Source organism: Myxocyprinus asiaticus, chromosome 33 (assembly GCF_019703515.2).
Source record: "Myxocyprinus asiaticus isolate MX2 ecotype Aquarium Trade chromosome 33, UBuf_Myxa_2, whole genome shotgun sequence".
Taxonomy (NCBI): Eukaryota; Metazoa; Chordata; class Actinopteri; order Cypriniformes; family Catostomidae; genus Myxocyprinus; species Myxocyprinus asiaticus.
In genome coordinates, this window is record NC_059376.1 from 27115012 (window position 1) to 27136983 (window position 21972).

Here is a 21972-nt window from a genome sequence, read left to right on the forward strand (position 1 = left end):
ACGGTTAGGATGCCATCTAAGAAGGAAGCTGCCTTTGTAAAGTTGGCAGCAAAACAGGACACTAGGTTTTGGAACAGGATGTGAGATGAGTCTGTATTTGTGTTTAATAACTAGAGCACCTGAACTTTAAACAGTCTTGCCTGAAGTAAACAGGCCTGTTTGAGAGTGATAAGCTGTGCATTCACAGACCACTGGGCTGTTAGAAACATTTACATTCATCTCTCTAACAAAGAGATTAAGTGAATAAATTCATCTAAACTCATTTGATGTGAAACTAAGATAAATGGAGATTGTGAGGGGGGAAAACGATGGATCGCTGAATCACAGTCAAGTTGTACATAAAGGTCCAGAACTCCATAAAGGGTTGGAATGAGATTATAATTTAAATCTTAAATCCAATTGCTTTTCATACTTAGACAGGCATCCATAATCCTTAAATACACTGGGATTTGAATTCAAATCTGTGTGCCGTTTGCCACCACTTCTCACACCAGTTTTGTGTTTCAATGGTCCCAAAACCCCAAACGGGATGTACACGGTATCATAGTAAAAGACACCTGCAAAATAGCTTTAACTAAACCTTTTTCAGTTGCTATTGAAAGAGCAAATCAAAGCAGCAACACTCCACACATGGTTTGTGTGGCTCCCCTGCAAAATGCATAATTAATATAAAACATCTAGGCCAGGGGTGTCCAAGTCCGGCCCGCGGACCATCTGCGGCCATTTGACTGCTCCGTTGTGGCCCGCGAGAGACTTTAGAAATAGAACAGAATTAGGCCTGCTACGGAGAAATTATATTAAATTCATATTCCGGGCACTGGATGTAGCTATCATGTGCAACCGCTACTTACAGCGCATCGTCTCCACTAGTGCGTTCTGTGTCGTCATCAGCTTCATCCACTGGCAGAGTTCAACAGGAGTTTGGAATACTCCTTATTTCCAAGGATGAAGTGCCCCGCAGAAAGAATGATGCATTTATTAAAGGATTGAAATCAGGTTAGATACTTTACTCATGTACTTGTCCTTGTAAAAATATCCCGATACCTCACATCATACAACTGAGTAGAGCTGCTGTTGTGCGAGTGGCTAAACAGAGTTTATTGAGCACTCACAGAGACGTGCAAACTGAGCATACTCTTCCAGAACATCCTCTGTAGCACTGGGAAGTGTACTGTAATTAATTGGTTTGTTCTGATATTTAGATGAAACAAAAAAATTTTCACAGGCTTCACCCAGTGCCATCTGAGTGAGGACACACTGAAGGAGAGAGCGCTTAAAACACTTGCACATCTGTGCCTGATGTGCACGCTCAACTTGCACATGTACGTCTACAATATAAAATGAAGCGCGATAATTTTGATCAAATTAAAATTATATTTGTAATGCAGTAATTCCTTGCATCACTTCATAAAGTGATAACATGTAATCTGATTCTGATTATTGTGATGGGTCACACCCAACACTTACTGTATTATAGCAGTTCTATATGTGCTTTGCATTGCCACTGAATGGACGTCAAAAAGATAAAAATGTGAATAAATTATTATAATATTTTTTAAAAGATGCATCACTGTTCCATTGTAAGAGTTCTTTGTGAGTGAAATACCCTATCCTTTATTTACATGTAGGGCTTACACAAGCATTCCATAGAGCACAAATTATGATTAAAACTTGCATAATATTAAGCGTACAATATGAAGATTATGCATATTGGCAATCTAGTAGCTTCTAGCCAATTTTAAATTATTACAGCGATGCGGCCCGCTGCACTTAATATTTTTTGCATTTGGCCCCCGACCGAAAAAGTTTGGACACCCCTGATCTAGGCTAACCAATCATTTCTTTATCATAATGAAGACTAATTTTGAGCATCCAGAGCTACTTAAGAACCATTGCAGTTAAATGAGCATCAAATGAGCTACTATTGTTCATTGTGGAAAAAAAGCATGCATGCTTGCAATCAAATCTTCATAAAAAAGTATCTTGTATGGCTAGAAACAGCTTCAAATTAATAGAGATGAAGACATACCTCAGCTTAAAGGTAGGCATTCATCTAAAACTGTAGAGAACAGTGTGTTTTTTACCGATTTCCATTTGAAATGGTGCTTAGTCTGGGTATCCATCACAACGCTATCCATAATCAAGATATTATGCAAGATATTATGAGTCACTTTTACCCAGTATGCTGGTTGATATAGCCAAAAAGTAATATCTCGATATGTTTCAACCTTTTTGTTTCCAATAAGAGAGCTAATTGTAGCCAAATAGATTCAAAATGCTTGTTGGGCCTCATGTACTCAGATAGGAGACAAAGGCAGGCCTACATACAGTAATAAAGCCTAACCAAAACATACTACAGATCCCATCAAGCCTTGCTCACTTTACACCTAGGTGTGAAATTCTGAAGGATCGAACTCTCAACTCCTATTGGATGAAACGCACGACAGAACGTGTCCCTCAACCATGACGTCATCAAGAGTATAAAACCTCGGAGATCCTTCTAATCTTGGCTTCCAGTGACAGTATGTGCTGCATCTAGTTGCAGCCCTGCTGCTCCCAGGTGTAGCCTCATTGCCCAAGGAAGTAACGTATGTACCTGAACTTTGGCCATACAATCTCCATCTCAGTGGACGAGCCGAGATTTCTCCGTGTTCCACAAAGCACACTAACGGATCCGAAGGAGACCGCTGAGCAATCCACGTCTCACCCTTTTCCCCGCAGAAGTGAAGAAAGAAGATTTCTCTTCCTTCTTCAACCGAGTCTACTTCGCTGATTTCTCCGCCAACCTGCCCAGAATCAGCTGCCGTACTGCCCGCCGACAGAGCAAGGAAATGGCCTCCTGACATTACCCGAGCTTCGAGGAACCGAGTCGGAGTCACACAACGGAGCTCCTCTCATGTATTATAGGCTTATTTGTTACCATATCTAATCATGTTACTGTTTAGTTTGTAGTTGGAAGTCGGAAGTTTATCAACTACATTGTATTGAATATTAATTGATATTACTGCATCAATAAACTTTGTTATACTTTAAAGAGAAGTGTTTTGGTATTATTCTGCATGCACCTGTGTCAAGGGCTGGCAGGGGATGTCATTGCTCAGATTCAAGCCTTCATTGTTTTCCTTTTGAATGTCGATGCTCACCGGATGCCGATTTTCCTAAAAGAACAATCCTAAATTGAGACTGTTATACTGTCTGGTTATTAGTCCCTGATTCCAGGGTGGTGCCCCGGCAATATTAATCCTTATTAATATTCTATTGATTATGATAAATGATAGTTATGTTTGATGATTGTTGATTTGAGGGATTAATAAGCTAATGTTGATTCTAATCAATGTTCTATTGATGTAATAATTAATAATTATCTTTGATAATTATTAATTATTGCTAATAACTAAACCCTGAACGAAGCGCCCAACATGCTTAAAGCAAGAATTAAAATACATTACAAATCTAGTTGAAAATAATCAAGACATGCTTTTGTAGGGCTTTACTGGTTGTTTAGATCAGTGTTACTATAAGAAATAATTAATAATTATTTCTTTAGTTATTAATTAATATTTAAATTAATTAATTGAATCTAACTCATTAAAACCTCATATGGGGCTCCAGTAAATGTAGTGCGCTACGTTTAGGAGCGGGTTTGGTTATTAGCAATAATTATTAATTATTAAAATCAATAGAACATTGATGAGAATCAATGTTAGCTTTTCTAATCCTTTAAATCAACAATTATCAAAGATAATCGTTAATTGTTAACATCGATGAAACATTAATTAAAATTAACACTAGCTTATTAATCATTCAAATTCAACAATCATCAAAGATAATTATCAATTATCAAAAATCAATAGAATATTAATAAGGATTAACTATGATGGGGCACCACCCTGGAATCAGGGACTAATAACCAGATAGTATAACAATCTCAATATTAGATTGTTGTCTTAGGAAAATCGACATCCGAAGAAAATCAATTTTCGGGAAGAAAAAAACAATAAATGAAGGCTTGAATCCGAGCACTGACATCCCGTCAGCATGACACAGGTGTATGCAAAACAAACCAAAACTCTTCTCTTTGTAATATAACAAAGTTTATTTATGCAGTAATATCAATTAATAATTAATACAATGCAGTTAATAAACTTCCAACTTACAACTACAAACTAAACAGTGATATGATTAGATATGGAAACTAAAATAATCCTATAACACATAAGGTGTGTGTGTGAGAGTGTGTGTGTGTGTGTAAGGAGGGACGTGCACAAAATGGCGGACGTGACTCTCGTGGAGAGGGAATATGGCCGCGAATGTGGGCGGAGAGAAACCAGTCAATGGAAGCTTAGGGACAAAGCTGAGCTTTATCACGAAGCTATCTACTAGCCAAAAATGTGTGCCAGAATGTTTGTGAGGGGTCGCGTGTGTGGTTAGTACGAGAGAGAGAGAGAGAATTAAGTGACGGCCCCAAAGCTGATTTCGCGATCGTGGGAGAGAAAGCAGCTGTTAGTTTATCACTCAGAGACGCGGTGGACGGCTCATAAACCATTCCGCGGTCTTTGATTCTTTAATGGATAAACTCAGTTTGCCGGTCTCACCCGCGATGGCGGAAATGCACAACAGCCCAATGTGGATGGACTTCAATACAGCAAATCAAATTCGTGATAATTAATACCCTGAGTATTAATAATGAGCGGACATGGCGGTCCATAAACTGTACAAGCAAGAACCTTGATACACAAGAATAACACACTATAATATTCTATCTCTGCCCAGATGTAAACCTCTTAATTGAATCGCATGAGGATGCAGAATGTGTGTTCATCCATCCTTTAACTCAGATTCGGTTCCTCGAGGCTCAGGTGATGATGGGAGGACGTTTCCTCGCTCTGTCGGCGGGCGGTACGGCTGCTGATTCTCGGTGGGCTGGCAGAGAAATCGGTGATGTTGACTTGATTGAAGAGGGAAGAGAAATTTTTTCTCTTCACTTCTGCAGGCAAACGGATGAAGATGCGGATTGCTCGATGGTCTCCTTCGGATCTGTTAGAGTGTTTGGTGGAACACAGAGTAATCTCAACTCGTCCAGCGAGATGGAGACTGTATGGCCACAGTTTCGAGTCGGACGTTACTTCCTTGTGCCACGAGGCTGCACCTGAGAGCAGCGATGCTCACCGTGTGTAGACGCAGCTCAAAGTTGCTGGAAGCAAATCCCGGAAGCATTTCAGAGGTATTTCTACTCCTGATGATGTCATGGTTGAGGTGCATTCTGTTGTTTGCCTCATCCAATAGGAGTTGAGAGTTCGATCCTTTAGTGAGCAAGGCTTCATGGGATTTGTAGTCTGTTTTGGACTCCCTTTGTTTGATTTTGACGCGGTTAAATCTTTATTAGTAAGATTTATGACCTGGTATGTGGGGGCCTGGGTTAGGTTTTACGACTGTGTTAGGCCTGCCTTTGTCTTCTATTTGAATACGTGAGGCCCGACACTTTACACTAAAAAAATACAAAGATGAATGATAATTAACTATTTCCATTATTATACACCAATATAACAATGCATAAACATCCATTTCAACTTCTTTTTTTACTTAAACATTTTCAAACATAGAAAAAATGCTTTTTAAAAAATGAACATTTTTGAGTGATGACACGAATCAATGAATGAGATGTTTTAATCAAGTCATTTATATGTTAAGCTTGAACTTATTAATGGAAATTAATCACACAATTTTTGCTATTGAAATTTAAATCAGAGATGCTCTTTGAAACATCCCTCTTAAAGCTCTCATTCTCAAGAGTCACAAGACAAGTAATGATTGCAAAACTTCTCTAATGACTGGGTCTTTGTTTAGGAAACCTAATGGCCAAATATAAAGCTATTAAAATAATTTGATATTCACAGTGTTGCTTATTTTTTTATCACTTGCAAAATCATTGTGAATATATAATGATATTAAATAAAACACCACGTCCTAGTACACAGTTTGACTGTGAGGTTTTGCATGTTTGCTTAAGCATTTTCACTTTTCTTACTACAAATATTACCTGACCTTGCATAGTGACTGATAGCATTCATATCTATAATGCTGTTATACCTGCTCTCCTTATGGCTACAAGCTGCTGTGTATTATGGTGTGTGCTTTGCCACCGTTAGAGGTATCTTAGCCTTAGGAAGCACAAAGTCCATTAAACAGGAAGAAAGATGCTTCTCTTGTCCAATGGGGCTTCACCCAGAACAGAGGTCAATGTGATGCCAACTTGCCTTTGTGTCCTGTAAAACAGTTTTTCTTGCCCTCATGCTGACTCATAAGTACATAAATCAACTACTGTACTGTCAAAAGGACAACCGGAGGGATATCTATGAACTAGATGCTTTTTAGATGGTCTGTCTGCAATCTAAAAACTCAGCCATGAGCAGTCAATATATACATTATAATAACAATTCCCTTTTATAAAGGACACTAGCCCAGAGTGCTTCTTTGATGGAATGTTAAATCCATTTTCTGTCCTGAGCTCTCTGAATGTGACAGAACAGCTTTCAAATTTTATTTATTAAAAGGCACTTATAAAAACACACTGAAAAGCCCCATCATTCAGTATGAATGTTTGTGTATTTGCATAATATGAAGCAGCTAAGACGATTACTGTGCTGTATACAAATTCCAATTTTATTCATTTAAGGCAATGGATTAACACTGAAATTCTAAATTTAATCTAATTAAAGACTAAATAGATGGGACATGTATTTAAATTTTCACTCATATATGAACCCTGCAGTTCTACTGGCTTGCCCTGGGTCACTGGTTTCATATAGGCTACTGTAACTCTGACATATTGTGCTGATTTTCTTAAATATACGTATATATAATATAAGTCTACACACTGAAAATCTAAGATTTAATATTTAATTTAAACCTGGAAAGTTTTTAGGATTTAGAAGAATGTAAAATAATGAAATTATTTATGACAGAAATTAATAAGAAATATTAATGAATCTACCCTATTTCTAGGTCGCTAATCAAACAAGCAAATTGTATACCATACTAAAGGTCAGGTTTCTTTGCTTTCATTGAAGCACTCAAGATGCAGTTGAATGTTGAATTAACATAGATCATCAGGTTTTGCACACTTTTGGAGTCCATGCCAGCTTGGGTACATGCTGTCAGTAAAGCAAAAGGGGAACAAACCAAATTCCAATAAGTTAAATCAAATTTCCACAAAAATCTTGATGATAAAGCAATTTGTAATAATAATAAAAAATAAATAAATAAATAAAAAGAATTTTCACAAAATGTTTCAGACTTTGAACCCCACTGGATACATCAACATTAAAATAATTGAATATTTATTATCCAGGCTTTTCACCACAAAGCTGATATTTTTATGGAGGACGGTGCTGCACATCACTCTCACTCATCACAGTAGTGTTTGATAAACATCACACCACATTCAGTCTCGTGTATTTATGTTTTTATTTATTTAGGCTGGGTCTTTCATTGAGGGCAAAAGCTTGCAACATTCCTTCACCCTGTTGATGGTTTGTAACATGTTCTGTAGTGACTGTGTGTCTTTAGACTCTTAATTTGAAATGTAGTTTTGGTCTCTTGTCTTAGTTATGTTCCTTGTTTGGTTATGTGACTTCCTTGTCTAAGTCATGTGACCCTCATGTTTCATGTGTATTTTGTTTCTCATTGGTTTATAGTAGGGGTGTAACGGTACATGTATTCATCCCGAACCGTCACGGTACTGATGTCACTGTTCGGTGCATGCAGTCAGACGAAGAATACATCTGAGTCAGTCACAGGCGATCCACACTCCAATCCAGAGGGGGGAGCGTGCAGTAATGCAATGCTTTTTGTTAACCGCCACAACAGGAAAAAGAGCAGAAGAAGAAGACATCATCCATGCACCAACCCAAAACAAGAATGGCGAGTTCATATGACACACAAGAGCTCGAAGACCTGCCTACTTGTTTTAAATCAGCAGTGTGGGAAAGTTTTGGGTTCCCAGTGAACTACGGCAGCAGTGGAGAGCGAGTGGTAGATAGGACGAGGACGGTGTGTCGGGTTGTAAAGCAGCTGTATGGTATGTGAGTGGAAATACATCCAACATGCTAACATATATCAGACGACATCACCCAGATGTGCCAATCACCGGAGCTAGGCAGAAAAAGACAACAGGAGTGCAAAAACTTGAACTAGAAGCTTTTAACCAGCCTCTAGATATGAGAGCAGACAGGGCCAAAGTCATTACCCAGGCAATTGGCATATACACAAACAACATATAGTTTAAGTGGAACAAATTGTAACACTCCTTCTCCTAATGCACAAGTAAAATTTTTCATTATTCTATTTATTTTGTATTTTTATAACAAAAGAGATGCTTCAGTTTTGTAGATGATTGTGACCAAATACCTTTTGTTTTTTATCAGCCCTACAAAAAAATATGACCTATGCAAGAGTGCATTCTGTTTACTGCTTAGTGCTTAATACACTAAAGGAGGCTGTACTGTACCAACTACTTCAGGGGGGACTAAATGCCGCTAGGTGGAACAAACTGTAATTTGCACTACTGTCTGTTCAAAATAAATGAAAAGGAACCTAGCATTTGGGATTTGTTGCTTTTTCCTGTTGTACCAAACTCGTATCGAACCGTGACCCCAAAACCGAGGTACGTACTGAACCGTGACTTCTGTGTACCGTTACACCCCTAGTTTATAGTCATCGTCTTATCATGTTCATTAGTCTTGTCCTGTCATTGGTCCATGTTTCATAGTCTTGTTATCTGGTTTATTAGTTCCATCTTGTGATTGGTGTCTTACCCATGTCTCTGTATTTAAGCCCTCATGTTTGGCTTAGTGCTTGGTCGAGTATTGTTTGTGTAATGTTGTGTCATTGTTTATGCTATTAGTCTAGTCTAGTCAAGTCAAGTCTTTGGTTTATTCTCGCATTTTGTTTATAATTAACTGCACTTGGGTTCTTTTCATCTACATCAGGGGTGTCAAACTTGGTTCCTGGAGGGCCACAGTCCAGCAGAGTTTAGCTCCAACCCTAATTAAACACACCTGAAGCAGCTAATCAAGGTCTTCAGGAGTGCTTGAAGATTACAAGGAGTCATTTTGGAGCAGGGCTGGAACTAAACTCTGCAGGGCTGTGGCCCTCCAGGAACTGAGTTTGACACCCCTGATCTACGTCTTCGTTCTCATCTTATTCCTGCCTGCTCATCATTACAGAATACACGACTAACCAAATATGAACTCAGTAGTTTGCCTCCTGCGGTTACACCTGGGAGAATATCCCATAGTGGATTAAGTGGATGACTTATGTGCTTTAGTCAGTGAGGTGGACTTTAACAATGTCACCCTCAAGGATGGTTTTTGTGGTGGCTTAAATGAGACTCTATGCTCCAACAATTTAATGGACAATGGACAGTTCATGGAATATACCCTGATGCTGAGCAGTTTGTCTTTCTCTGTGGGAGTAGCTGATGAGGAACTTGGCACTCCCACAATGGCTACCACACCAGAGTCACCTGCCACGATCCACAAGCCAGTGCCCACGTTTGCCACAGTCCACGAGCCAGCGCCCACACCTACCACAGTCCACGAGCCAGCACCCACACCTGCCACGGTCCACGAGCCAGTGCCCACACCTGCCACGGTCCACGAGCCAGTGCCAATGCCTGCCATGGTCCACGAGCCAGCGCCAGTGCTTGCCATGGTCCACGAGCCAGCGCCAGTGCCTGCCACAGTCCATGAGCCAGTGCCTGCCACAGTCCATGAGCCAGCGCCCACACCTGCCTCGGCCGTCCCAAAGCCAGTGCCTGAAACCTCTGCCGTCCCAGAGTCAGCATCTGAGTCCCCGGCCGCCTTGACCTCCGAGCCTCCATTGGCTCCGCCCCGAGCCTCCAGCCGCTCCGCCCTCTGAGCCCCCATCTCAGTGACTCTGCTCTCTGAGCATCTGCCTGCAGGGGCTCCGCCCTTTGAGCCTCCGCCTCCAGTTGTTCTGCCCTCTGAAACTCCACCTCCAGCAGCTGTAACCTCTGAGGCTTCACCCTGGTTTCATAGTCCACCCTGGTCTCCGTGACCTCTTCCGGCTCTGCCTTAGTCTCCTTGTCCACCCTGGTCTCTGGGCCCTCTACTGGCTCCACCCTGGTCTCCTGGTCCACCCTGGTCTCTGTGACCTCTTCCAGCTCCGCCCTGGTCTCCTGGTCCGCCCTGGTCTCTGGGCCCTCCGCTGGCTCCGCCTGGTCTCCTGGTCCGCCCTGGTCTCTGTGACCTCTTCCAGCTCTGCCCTGGTCTCCTGGTCTTCCCTGGTCTCCGGACCCTCCATCAGCTCCGCCCTGGTCTCCTGGTCTGTCATGGTTTCCGGGCCCTCCTCTGGCTCCACCCTGGTCTCCTGGTCCATCGTGGTCTCCGGACCCTCTGCTGGCTCTGCCCAGGGTCTCCTGGTCCACCCTGGTCTCCGGGCCCTTCGCCAGCTCCGCCCTGGTCTCTTGGTCCACCCTGGTCTCCTGGCTATCTGCCAGCTCTGCCCTGGTCCCTGCCCACTCATGATTGCCCAGATCATTTGAGTTTCTTGTTTAGGGTGTCAGGAGCTGCCCTTAAAGGGGGTGATCTGTAACATGTTCTGTAGTGTCTTTGGACTCTTATTTTGAAATGTAGTTTTGGTCTCTTGTCTTAAGTTCCATGTTTTGTCATATTACTTCCTTGTCATGTGACCCCCGTTTCATGCGTTTTGTTCTCATTGGTTTATAGTCATTGTCTTGTTATCAGGACTCAAGATGGCGCCGAGTATGGCTGCTGCGTTGCGAGCTCCGACACAACATAGCAATGGTTTGTTTGTTTTGTTTACAATTCTTATGTTTTTTGTCTTGGATGTTGTCTGCCTTATTGTCTACGACAGACAAACACTTTTGGACATTGGTTCAGCGATCTCACACCGTAAACCGGACTTCACATTCCTCAATGCCGACCCGCTGTTTACAAACACGCAAGCGGAGCCCTTTGTCTGGGCAGCACGGCCGCGGAAACGCAGGAGGAAAAGGGGAAACAGAGCCGGCGTTCTCATCAGAGTAAGACGCCGCGCAAATCGACCCCCGCTACCCACTATTCTACTGGCAAATGTTCAGTCTCTGGATAACAAGCTCTGCGAGCTGAAAGCGCGGATCTCTTTCCAACGAGAGACGAGGGACTGCTGCGTTATCTGCCTTACGGAAACTTGGATGTCTGCGGAGATTCCAGACTCAGCCATTGAACCCGCGGGGTTCTCCATGCTCCGAGCGGACAGAGCGAAAGACCTCTCAGGTAAAACTAGAGGAGGTGGTGTATGTTTTATGATCAACAAATCCTGGTGTGATCAGAGGAACGTACATTCCATCAAGTCTTTCTGTTCTCCTGATCTGGAATTTCTTATGCTTCTGTGTCGACCATTCTGGCTACCGAGGGAATTCACAGCGGTCATTATCACTGCTGTGTACATTCCCCCACAAGCCGACACAGACCGGGCACTCAAGGAACTGTATGGGAGTATAAGTGAGCAGGAAACCGCGCACCCTGAGGCCGTGTTCATTGTGACCGGGGACTTTAATAAAGCCAGTTTAAAATCAGTCGCACCAAAATATCACCAGCACATTAGTTTCAACACACGAGGGGACCGGGTTTTGGACCATTGCTACTCTCCGTTCCGGGATGGCTACAAATCCCTCCCCCGCCCACCATTTGGCAAATCGGACCACTCTTCCATTCTGCTTCTGCCCGCTTACAGGCAGAAACTGAAACAGGAAGCACCCACCCTCAGAACGATCCAGTGCTGGTCGGACCAATCAGACTCTACGCTACAAGACTGTTTTGATCGCACGGACTGGGAGATGTTCCGGTCCGCCTCTGATGACGACATCGAGCTTTACGCTGATAGCATAATGTGTTTCATCAGAACGTGTGTAGAGGAAGTGATTCCGACCAGAACTGTGCGAATCTATCCAAATCAGAAGCCGTGGATCAACAGCGATGTTCGCGCGGCACTTAATGTGCGGACCTCCGCTTTTAATTCCGGGAACGCGGAGGAGCATAAACAAGCCAGCTATGTCCTCCGAAAAACTATCAAAACAGCAAAACGCCAGTACAGGAGTAAGATTGAAGGACAGTTTAACACCACCAACTCTAGAAGCATGTGGCAGGGAATTAACATCATCACGGACTTTAAAGGGAATAAAAACTCCGCCATGAACACCGCTGCCTCTCTACCGGATGAGCTAAATACTTTTTATGCTCGTTTTGAGGGAAATAACACGGCCCTCGCGGAGAGAGCTCTCACGGCCGAAGCTACAGAGGTTAGTTCACTCTCCGTCTCTGTAGCGGATGTAACCCGATCCTTCCGACGGGTGAATATCCGCAAAGCCGCGGGTCCAGACGGCATTCCGGGCCGCATCATCAGAGCGTGCGCGAACCAGCTGGCTGGTGTTTTTACGGACATTTTCAACCTTTCCCTCTCTTTGTCTGTAGTCCCCACATGCTTTAAAACATCCACCATTGTGCCTGTTCCAAAACAATCGAAAATAACTTGTTTAAATGACTGGCGTCCTGTTGCTCTGACCCCCATCATCAGCAAATGTTTTGAGAGACTAATCAGAGATTACATCTGCTCTGTATTACCACTCTATCTTGACCCGCTGCAGTTTGCTTACCGCAACAACCGTTCCACTGATGATGCCATTGCATCTACAATACACACTGCTCTCTCCCACCTGGAAAAAAAGAACACTTATGTGAGAATGTTGTTTGTAGACTACAGCTCAGCATTCAACACCATAGTGCCCTCCAAGCTAGATGAGAAACTCCGGGCTCTGGGCTTAAACAGCTTGCTGTGCAGCTGGATCCTGGACTTCCTGTCAAGCAGACGCCAGGTGGTTAGAATAGGCAGCAACATCTCCTCATCACTGACCCTCAACACTGGAGCCCCGCAGGGCTGTGTTCTCAGCCCACTACTGTATTCCCTGTACACACATGACTGTGTGGCAACACATAACTCCAATGCCATCATTAAGTTTGCTGATGACACGACGGTGGTAGGTCTGATCACTGACAATGATGAAACAGCCTACAGAGAGGAGGTGCACACTCTGACACACTGGTGTCAGGAGCACAACCTCTCCCTCAACGTCAGTAAGACAAAGGAGCTTGTGGTGGACTTCAGGAGAGAAGACAGAGAACACAGTCCAATCACCATCAATGGAGCACCAGTGGAGAGAGTCAGCAGCTTCAAGTTCCTGGGTGTCCACATCACTGAGGAACTCACATGGTCCATCCACACTGAAGTCGTTGTGAAGAAGGCTCATCAGCGCCTTTTCTTCCTGAGACGGCTGAGGAAGTTTGGAATGAACCGCCACATCCTCACACGGTTCTACACCTGCACTGTGGAGAGCATCCTGACTGGTTGTATCTCCGCCTGGTACGGCAATAGCACCGCCCACAACCGCAAAGCACTGCAAAGGGTGGTGTGAACTGCCAAACACATCATTGGAGGTGAGCTTCCCTCCCTCCAGGAAATATATACAAGGCGGTGTGTGAAAAAAGCTCGGAGGATCATCAGAGACTCCAGCCACCCGAGCCATGGGCTGTTCTCACTGCTACCATCAGGTAGGCGGTATCGCAGCATCAGGACCCGCACCAGCCGACTCCATGATAGCTTCTTCCCCCAAGCAATCAGACTTCTGAACTCTTGATCTCCCACGATCAAAATACATCAGCCCTGCACTTTATTACTCTTATCTCACACCGGACTGTCATAAATTATATTACTGTCATTATATTATGTCTCTCTTAACAACTGACTATCAACCGACAGCCTGAATGTCAATACAGTACAATACTGTACATTCTATATATATACTTTTTCATATATATTTTAATTTTTATTGAATAATGTGTATCTATATAGTATCTATATAGTAAAAAAACAAAAAAAACAAAAAACAAAAACAGCATATTGTATACTGTACAGTGTATGTTATTATTTGTATATTGTTGAGTGTAATTGTGTATAACAGATGTTTAAATTGTGTTGTGTTAATCTGATGTTTTAAGTTGTGTAATTATGTATAACAGATGTTTAAATTGTGTTGTGTTAATTTGATGTTTTAAGTTGAGTGTAATTATGTATAACAGATGTTTAAATTGTGTTGTGTTAATTTGATGTTTTAAGTCGAGTTTAATTATGTATAACAGATGTTTAAATTGCGTTGTGTTAATTTGATGTTATTATAAATTGGTATATGTCTCATCACTGTCACGACTGCTATGTTGATCGGAACTGCACCCAAGAATTTCACACACCATTGCACTTGTGTATATGGCTGTGTGACAATAAAGTGATTTGATTTGATTTGATTTGGGGGATTTCATCAGTCTTGTCCTGTTCATTGGTCCATGTTTCATAGTCTTGTTATCTTGTTTATTAGTTCCATCTTGTGATTGGTTGCCTTACCCATGTCTCTGTATTTAAGCCCTTTTGTTTGCCTTAGTCCTTGGTCGAGTATTGTTGGTGGAACATTGTGTCATTTTTTATGCTATTAGTCTAGTCTAGTTGAGTCTTTGTTTCATTCTTGCATAACTGCACTTGGGTTCTTTTCATCTACATCTTCATTCATCTTGTTCCTGCCTGCTCATCGTTGCATGGTTGTACTTTAAAGCTCTTAATTTTTTCTGGTTACCATTTAAATTTGAAAGCTCTTTTTCTTCAGTAAAAAGCACAAATAGCCTGCAGCCAGAAACACATGACTGTGATGTCCCACCAGAGTAGCAAATCTGAGGCCTAGATGGCCCATTTCTGTGTGTGTGTGTGTGTGTGTGTGTGTGTGTGTGTGTGTGTGTGTGTGTGTGTGTATGTGTGTATTTGTCAATGCAGTTTGGCATTATGTATTTCCAGATTCAAAGCATACCTGCCCTGTTTATAAAGCCTAACCCATCAATGTAACATAACAACCTAATGCCATGGGCATTTATGTTAGAGATTAAACCATTTAGGCCATAAGAATGTTCAGTTAAAACAGACAAACACAGGACCATTAAATAAACTATATTGAGTATAGAATAGATTATATATCTTATAGGCTCTATCGTCAAATAAATTCACTGTTCAAAGATAAATCTAAACTGTATTAAATTACGACTGTCCCACTGAACCAATTTCCTACATAACTGTACTAGTTGCATGTCTCTCAAATCAGATTTTTAAATCATATAACAATATTTAATGTATTTATTTGTTAAGCAGCCATGTACTGAGTGGGATAATGTACAGTCAGTGGGTCATTATCACAAACTAAAACCCTTCAGATGTAGAAAAGAACCTGATCCCACCTGTCAGGGTATATTTATTTTTGTTGTTGTTGTTGTTAATGACTGGAAGACCGTACATTATCCTTTACTTCTAATGTGTGTAAATGTGATTAACCCATCACCAATAAAGGGGAAATATTCACTGGCACTCTTAAGGCAAAGATGGGCCGAATGTAATGTAAATGTAATGTATTTAATAAGCTTTAGGTTACCTTTCTTCCTATATCCCCTATACAGTATGAACAAGATCAGTGGTCTAAAAAGCTCTAATTGAATCTAAAACTGGGCGATGTTTTGGTGTTTGTTCATTACAGAAATTGTGAAGAGTAATCTGAATGTCCAAGACGATGAATTAACTCCAATAAAATCCCAATCGAATCAGACTAGTTTGGTAGTATGTCTTAAAACAGTTTACCCTTCAACTGATTTTACCCCACACTCTGTTTATTGGTCAGCATACACTTCTCTGTGTTCAGTTACCAAGTGTGCAGTCTCTGATATTTCTTATTTCCATTTATCCATTTTACAAGAGAACTCTACAAGTGAATGGATGGATACGTTTAACAGGGGCATTGCAACTATATGAACCATGCAGGATGGATGATAAAACACTGTTTTCTGTTAGAATAGATATATCAAGACAGCTCTATGGCTTTGGTGAATTATTGAGGTGTGGAAAGAGGACGACATTAGGAGAGCTTGCCTTGTTCAGGATGTGTGTGTGAAAGAGATGAAGACAGCAGGCTGTTCAAAAGAAGGTCATTCTGTGCTCTGAGACAGAGGCAAGACATTCATTTAACTGTAGCTAACAGATTTCCAAATTTTTTGGCATATTTTTATTACTATGCAAAGATCTAGCAAGCAGAACAAAACATATGCTGGTTACAAACCATACGCTGGTCCTTTCAATAAGGACTTTCCTTCAGTTACAGTCTCTGGCTGTCACAGTTTTTGTATTCCCAAGCCTCTACTATCTATCCCTCTTGCTTTCTGTATTTCTCTCACTTTCTGTTACAACCATCACCAGTCTAACACTGTCAGAGAAAACTGTACGGAGATCAACAATTCACACATCTTGGTCTAGCATGAGACTGAGTGAGCCTTTTGTTGTGGTTATTGCCTTATTATTACTAATGCCAATTAAACAGTTAAAGAACTATGACAAGCTAAACATTCATAAGGGCAAGTACAATGTAGAATGAAGGGGATTAAAGTCTGGACTTCCATGGATTTTGGACAAATTATAGACAATGTTTCCTCCTGTTCTAACAAACTGGCCATGTTTACCTTCAGATATTTCAAGATGTGACTTACTATAAATTATTAAGGGCCTCATGAAAGGAAAACCAAATTTCGAAAGGACACAAACATTTTTACTGGAAGCACAGTCACAGCTCAGTAAAGTGTTCCACTGATACTGTAGGTACAGTCAGAATATTCTAACTAGCCCTATAAAAATAAGGTCCTATTTAAATTAAGTTAATTTAGTTTGATTTCCTATAGCATTTTGAAGTAAAACAATTATCAGATTCAAAAAGTTCAAGATATCCAATGTAAATATGAAATGTAGTTTAGTCATTCTGTTAATTAGTAATTATTTGCAATTATGTAACTAACGTTGAGCTTGAGGGTGAGCTTGGTACCTCAGCCACCACTGAAGACCATTTTTGGACTCAGGAAAAACCCAGTTGTGCCATAGTGTATGGGTGTTTTGAAATGGTGAATGGTAGGTAAATTGGCATAAGTGTGAACAAAAATAAATAAATAAATAAAATAATTATTTGACTTGTAGGGTTTGATAAGATCTTATTGTGGTGTTAGAAATTAAAGATAGTACGCCTACTAAAATCAAGTATGCGCACTGTATGTCCAGGGACACAATTTGACTGTTCATTAATGCGGCCATGACATCAAAATCTCACTCCAGCCTGGAATCCAAAGTTGGCAACACTAATATGTCTGAAATGGCTTCAGACACAACCTCTGTGCCCATAGAGCTACTCTCATTTAAAGTGCATTCAGATCAGATTAAGCAGGTAAGCATGTTCTGTAAAACAGTGCATTAGCTTCTTACCCTAGAGACTTTTCCAGACGACTGCCTGGTGAACCCACAATCTCTCCCAAAGTGCAGAAGGTCTGACCTAGGAAGTCCTACAGAAGGGCAGCATGAACAAAAGGCCGCCCCAAGGGGGGTGGAATCGGCACACAGGAAGTAAAGGAAAGATCGCAGAATGAGTCAGGGAGGCATTGGGTAGAAAATAGTTGTATGGGTAAAGAGAAAAGTCTAGGAGTGCAAGGCAGAGACGTACGTTGAAATCGGAGGGCTTCCAGGAGGGAGGTGAGGCCGCAATTTAACAATAACAACAGAGCATATCATGTAACAGAAAAGACAAAAAATAAAACCAAATTCAAGATGTAAGTGAAGTCAGACCGAAGAGGATCAGGAGAGAGAAAAAACAAGAGTTAGAGAGAGAAAACAGGAGAATGATGAAAGAAGTTTGAAAAAGAGAGAAAGGGACACCCACGATGATCATTGCGAGAAAGATATTTGTGAGAAAATCAAATCATAAGTCACAATTTCACAACTGAAATGAACACAAAAGCACATTCAGATGGTTCTATGCAAAATGTGATTTTGTAATATATTTATTTTATTTCTTGTTATGGTATATTTTGTGCTTGCTTTTTATAGGATCAAAGGGGAACAAATTACAGTATATTGCACACCAGCATTCCCAAAGCTGCTTCTACTGGTCTACTCTAAGTTTTACGATAATGATAAAAAAAACATGACAGAATTTTCACAGAATTTTCAATCATTTTAATTTGCATAAAACCAAACCCAGAAACAGATAGCATGCATGTCAAAATATGAGTGCAATCTCCAGTGAATACAAGGAACTTTTATGTACATTCAGGCAAAACAAATTAAAAAAAAAAAAATCACACATGCATGCTCACATTTACGCTGTATAATGTGCTATTAAACACTCACATGTTTGGCTAAATCAGGACTTTTGGAGTCAATGTCATATCTGAAATCCAAGAGAGAAGCTTTAGTCAGTATTGTTAGATGATACAAGAGCTCTCTTTTACACAGGGATGTTCTGTGAAGAGGAATGAACATGTCTCTTGAGTGCTATCCTCACCTCATTTGAGTTCAAAATAGCATACTACAACACTGAATATTTCTTCTGTATCTATATACTGCAGAAATAAGAGTATGGTGGTATGCTATTTCAGAAATAGCCTGAGTTTCCTATGGACTCCTCCATAATGCTCAACAGCTAACTGAAGCACAACTTCTGGTGGTACATTGTAATCATCAATATAAAATATCTGACATTAATGCATGTGATTAAGCTGATTTGTCGTGAGACAAGAGGTTTGGGGACTTTCTGCCTGAATTATGTAAGATGTGATGAAAACTTGTTCTGAGTGCAGTGTAACTGTATCTTCGCATTACATTTACTTTGTCATTTAGCAGATGCTTTTAGCCAAAGCAAGTGACAAATGAGGAATGCTACAACATATGGTCTGCATGCATTACAAGCAGTAGCTAAGCATTAGTTGTCATTTTTATTCTGTTGGTTCATGTTTTTTATGTTTTATGTTTTATTATGAACTCATGTTTAGTTCCTGTTCAAGTCATGTGGTGTCATGTCATGTGATTTCCTATTCCCTCATGTGACCTTATCATGTGTTTCCCCTGTTCATGTGTCTTGTTTTCATTGGTTCATTGTTTTATTATCTTGTTATCAGTCTTGTCTTTTCATTGGTTAAAGTTCATTTATCGTGTTATCTGGTTTATAGTTTAGTCTTGTGATTGGTTATCTTTGTCATGTGTTCTCCCATGTCCAAATAATTACCCTCATGTTTGCCATTGTCAGGTATTGTGTTTGCATGTATCATTGTTGGTGTACAGCGTTCTATGTCAAGTTTTATAGTCAAGCCAAGCCAAGCCAAGCCAAGCCAAGTCATGTCAAGTTTAGCCAAGTTTATGTTTGTTCACGTTTGTAGTTAGGGTTTTTGGATTTCACGTTTGGAAATAAAACTGCACTTGGGTTCATCACACATCATCGTCTCTTCGTCTACCTGTTGCCAGCCAACATTACATTAGTGGTATACAATTTCTCATATCTAGATTAAGATGAGTAAATAAAATTTATTAGACTTGTTAAAGATGAAGTGTGTCATTTTACTGCGTTAAAATACTCTTATCCCAGTTTAAAGTTCAACTTCTGCCATTTTGCTAACTTCAACAGCATGTCCTCTCTAAAACTCCACCCTCCACAGACATGTCAGCCAAGCCCATGCCAGCAATTCTGAACAATTAATAGACAAAGTGTTTCTGATTGGCTAAAAAAGGACAACAGGCTTTTTGCTGTTTACAAAGGCTAGGGCTTTCAAGACCGGTGTGATTTCTCAGGACACTTATTTCAGTGATATCTGTCAGATAAACATTTTTATGCATGGTATTCCAAAAAACAACCTCTTAAATGAGTAAGTAGGGTGACCAGACAGTCACAGATTCATTAAATATGTCCCAGTGTCTCAACAATTTGCAAAAAAATAAAAAAAATAAAAAATATATTTTTTTAAATGTGTACAGGTTTCAGCTGTTAAGTATACTGACTTTTAAAGTAAATATCATTCTCAATAAAATCACATTACAGAGAAGGAAAAGTTATTTCTTTGCCATTGCAAGTGATTTGCCAATACTTTCCTTCTAGAACTTTGGACATTTCCTGTTGTTTCATATCTGCTGCCTTTGACGTCAAAGCTCATGAACCAGCAGGATAGTCGCTAATGAGGGGCTTAGGACTTTGCATTTGTATGGTGCCATCAGCCAATCAGCATTGTCAGGATGTCCTTCAGCTCTAGAATGATTAGTGACATGGCAGTTACGATTCAGGTGACTGGCTTAAAAATGGCTGCTTCTCAATGTGTTCTTACGTTCTCGTGGACTCGTTCAGTGTCATCATCCACTGCCTAACTTCAATTCCAATACTCAAGAACACAAGTACTGAGAATGCATAAAATTTCCTGGATGTGTTCTTGATCAGATCGAATATCAAGTTTACATTGAATGGAGACTTGTGGGCAAGAACCCATTTGGAGTCCCAGAAGTCATAGCGGTACTCCGCTGACAGATGAAGGACATTTATCATTGTTTACCCACAAGAGTTTCCCGCTGTGAGCTTGTGAAAGTTTTATGGCTTGTGAGAGTCATCATACTTCATCAGCATTTGTTGTTTTGTTGGGCATCATTTTAATAAAGTAATAAATGCACTGAGGAAACAAATGTTAACAGACTTTATTCTGTTAACGTTCCACTAGTCCTGCAAAACCTCACTGGTGTAATGCTAATAATGCTGTCACTGGTGTGTGATAATGCCAGTAAGTCCTCTTAGTGGCTACAAATGTGCTGGGATGGTCAATTGCACAACAGGAAGGTCGCAGCACATCTCAAAGCTCACAAAAGATGCGTTCAACATTCTACAGGTTGTCTTCATAAGAATGCAAGTCCGTTCTCTGAGTTCTTAACATTGAGATACAGCCAAAATGTATGACACTGAGTGCCCATTAGACCTCTTGGTCCAAGCAATGGCAGACAGGGGTTTGAAAAAGTTGTAGGAGTGTTTGGAAAACTTGTTTGGAAACTATTATTTTTGCAATTTCATTCGGTTTCGCTAGTAGCAAAAATTACACATTTCACTATAAAATTATCTATTAAAGTGTGCATATAAATTATTAGCAATGTTAAAAGTGGAGTGGAAGTGCAGTTCTGGGGCACAGCTGGTTGGCTTTGTGAATATTTGCATTAGTATAAGGGGGAATTGGCATTAAGGTGGAAGACTTTACACTGATGGTAATCTGAACTCTCCAATTAAGTCCAACAGCCCTCTTTTAACCCAGGAGAGACCATTAAATGAGAGAGAGATGGACAGGCGGGCAAAGGGAAGGGAGGAACGCATTGTAAATCATCTAGACTCTCGCGTCACACATTTGCTTCTGAACGGCAGGGTGAAGATTGAGGATAAAACTCATCTGAAATATTTATCATCCTTTCACTGATCCAGCCCCTTACACATGACAGTCAGGAGAGATGCTGCATCAATAATTACAGAGGAGGACGCACTGTGGATGAGAAAGACAGACAGAGCGAAGAAAAGGGATGGAGAGAGGAGGAGAGCGAGCTAGCAGAAAGACTGGAGAGGGACAGCTCTGCTGAGAGTGTGCGGCAGATTCCACTGTGTCAGCATCAAAGGGAATAACTCACATGTCAAAGCGCAGATTCTGCTTCTCCTCAAAGAAATAGTCCAGGATGTACTTTCTCACAAAGTCCGGGTTCAGTGTGTTGTCGATGACTTCAGTTCTCCCAAACTAGACAAAGAGAGAGAGAGAACAGCATCATGGTAATGATTAAGTTGTCACAGTCCATAAACATGTCTATTTCTCTTGTTTTTCATTTTTTTGTTTTTTTTGTTTTTTGTTAACAGAATGTTTAGTGACTCTGCGGACCCAACAGCAGCCGCAGGGAAAACTGAGACAATAAGAGGTGATTGTTAGCAGGATGCTTTGAGAGGTTAAGTATTTCTGCTACTGATGAATGCCCATATGAAAGACAAACCACAAG

The 21972-nt window shown here is 40.8% G+C and overlaps 1 protein-coding gene across 2 annotated transcripts in view; it reads right to left on the minus strand.

Moving 5' to 3' along the window:
* LOC127423810 (copine-5-like) overlaps positions 1–21972 on the minus strand; it is a 142144-nt gene that overhangs the window by 80878 nt on the left and 39294 nt on the right. Inside the window, exons 4-7 of one of the 2 annotated variants that reach the window (XM_051668428.1) lie at positions 21616–21719; positions 18328–18367; positions 17642–17656; positions 17407–17483 (exon numbers count right to left, since the gene is read on the minus strand). In XM_051668428.1, the coding sequence (XP_051524388.1) occupies positions 17407–17483; positions 17642–17656; positions 18328–18367; positions 21616–21719 (236 nt within the window). The remainder of the gene's footprint in view (positions 1–17406; positions 17484–17641; positions 17657–18327; positions 18368–21615; positions 21720–21972) is intronic. The other variant, XM_051668429.1, reaches the window with a different exon arrangement.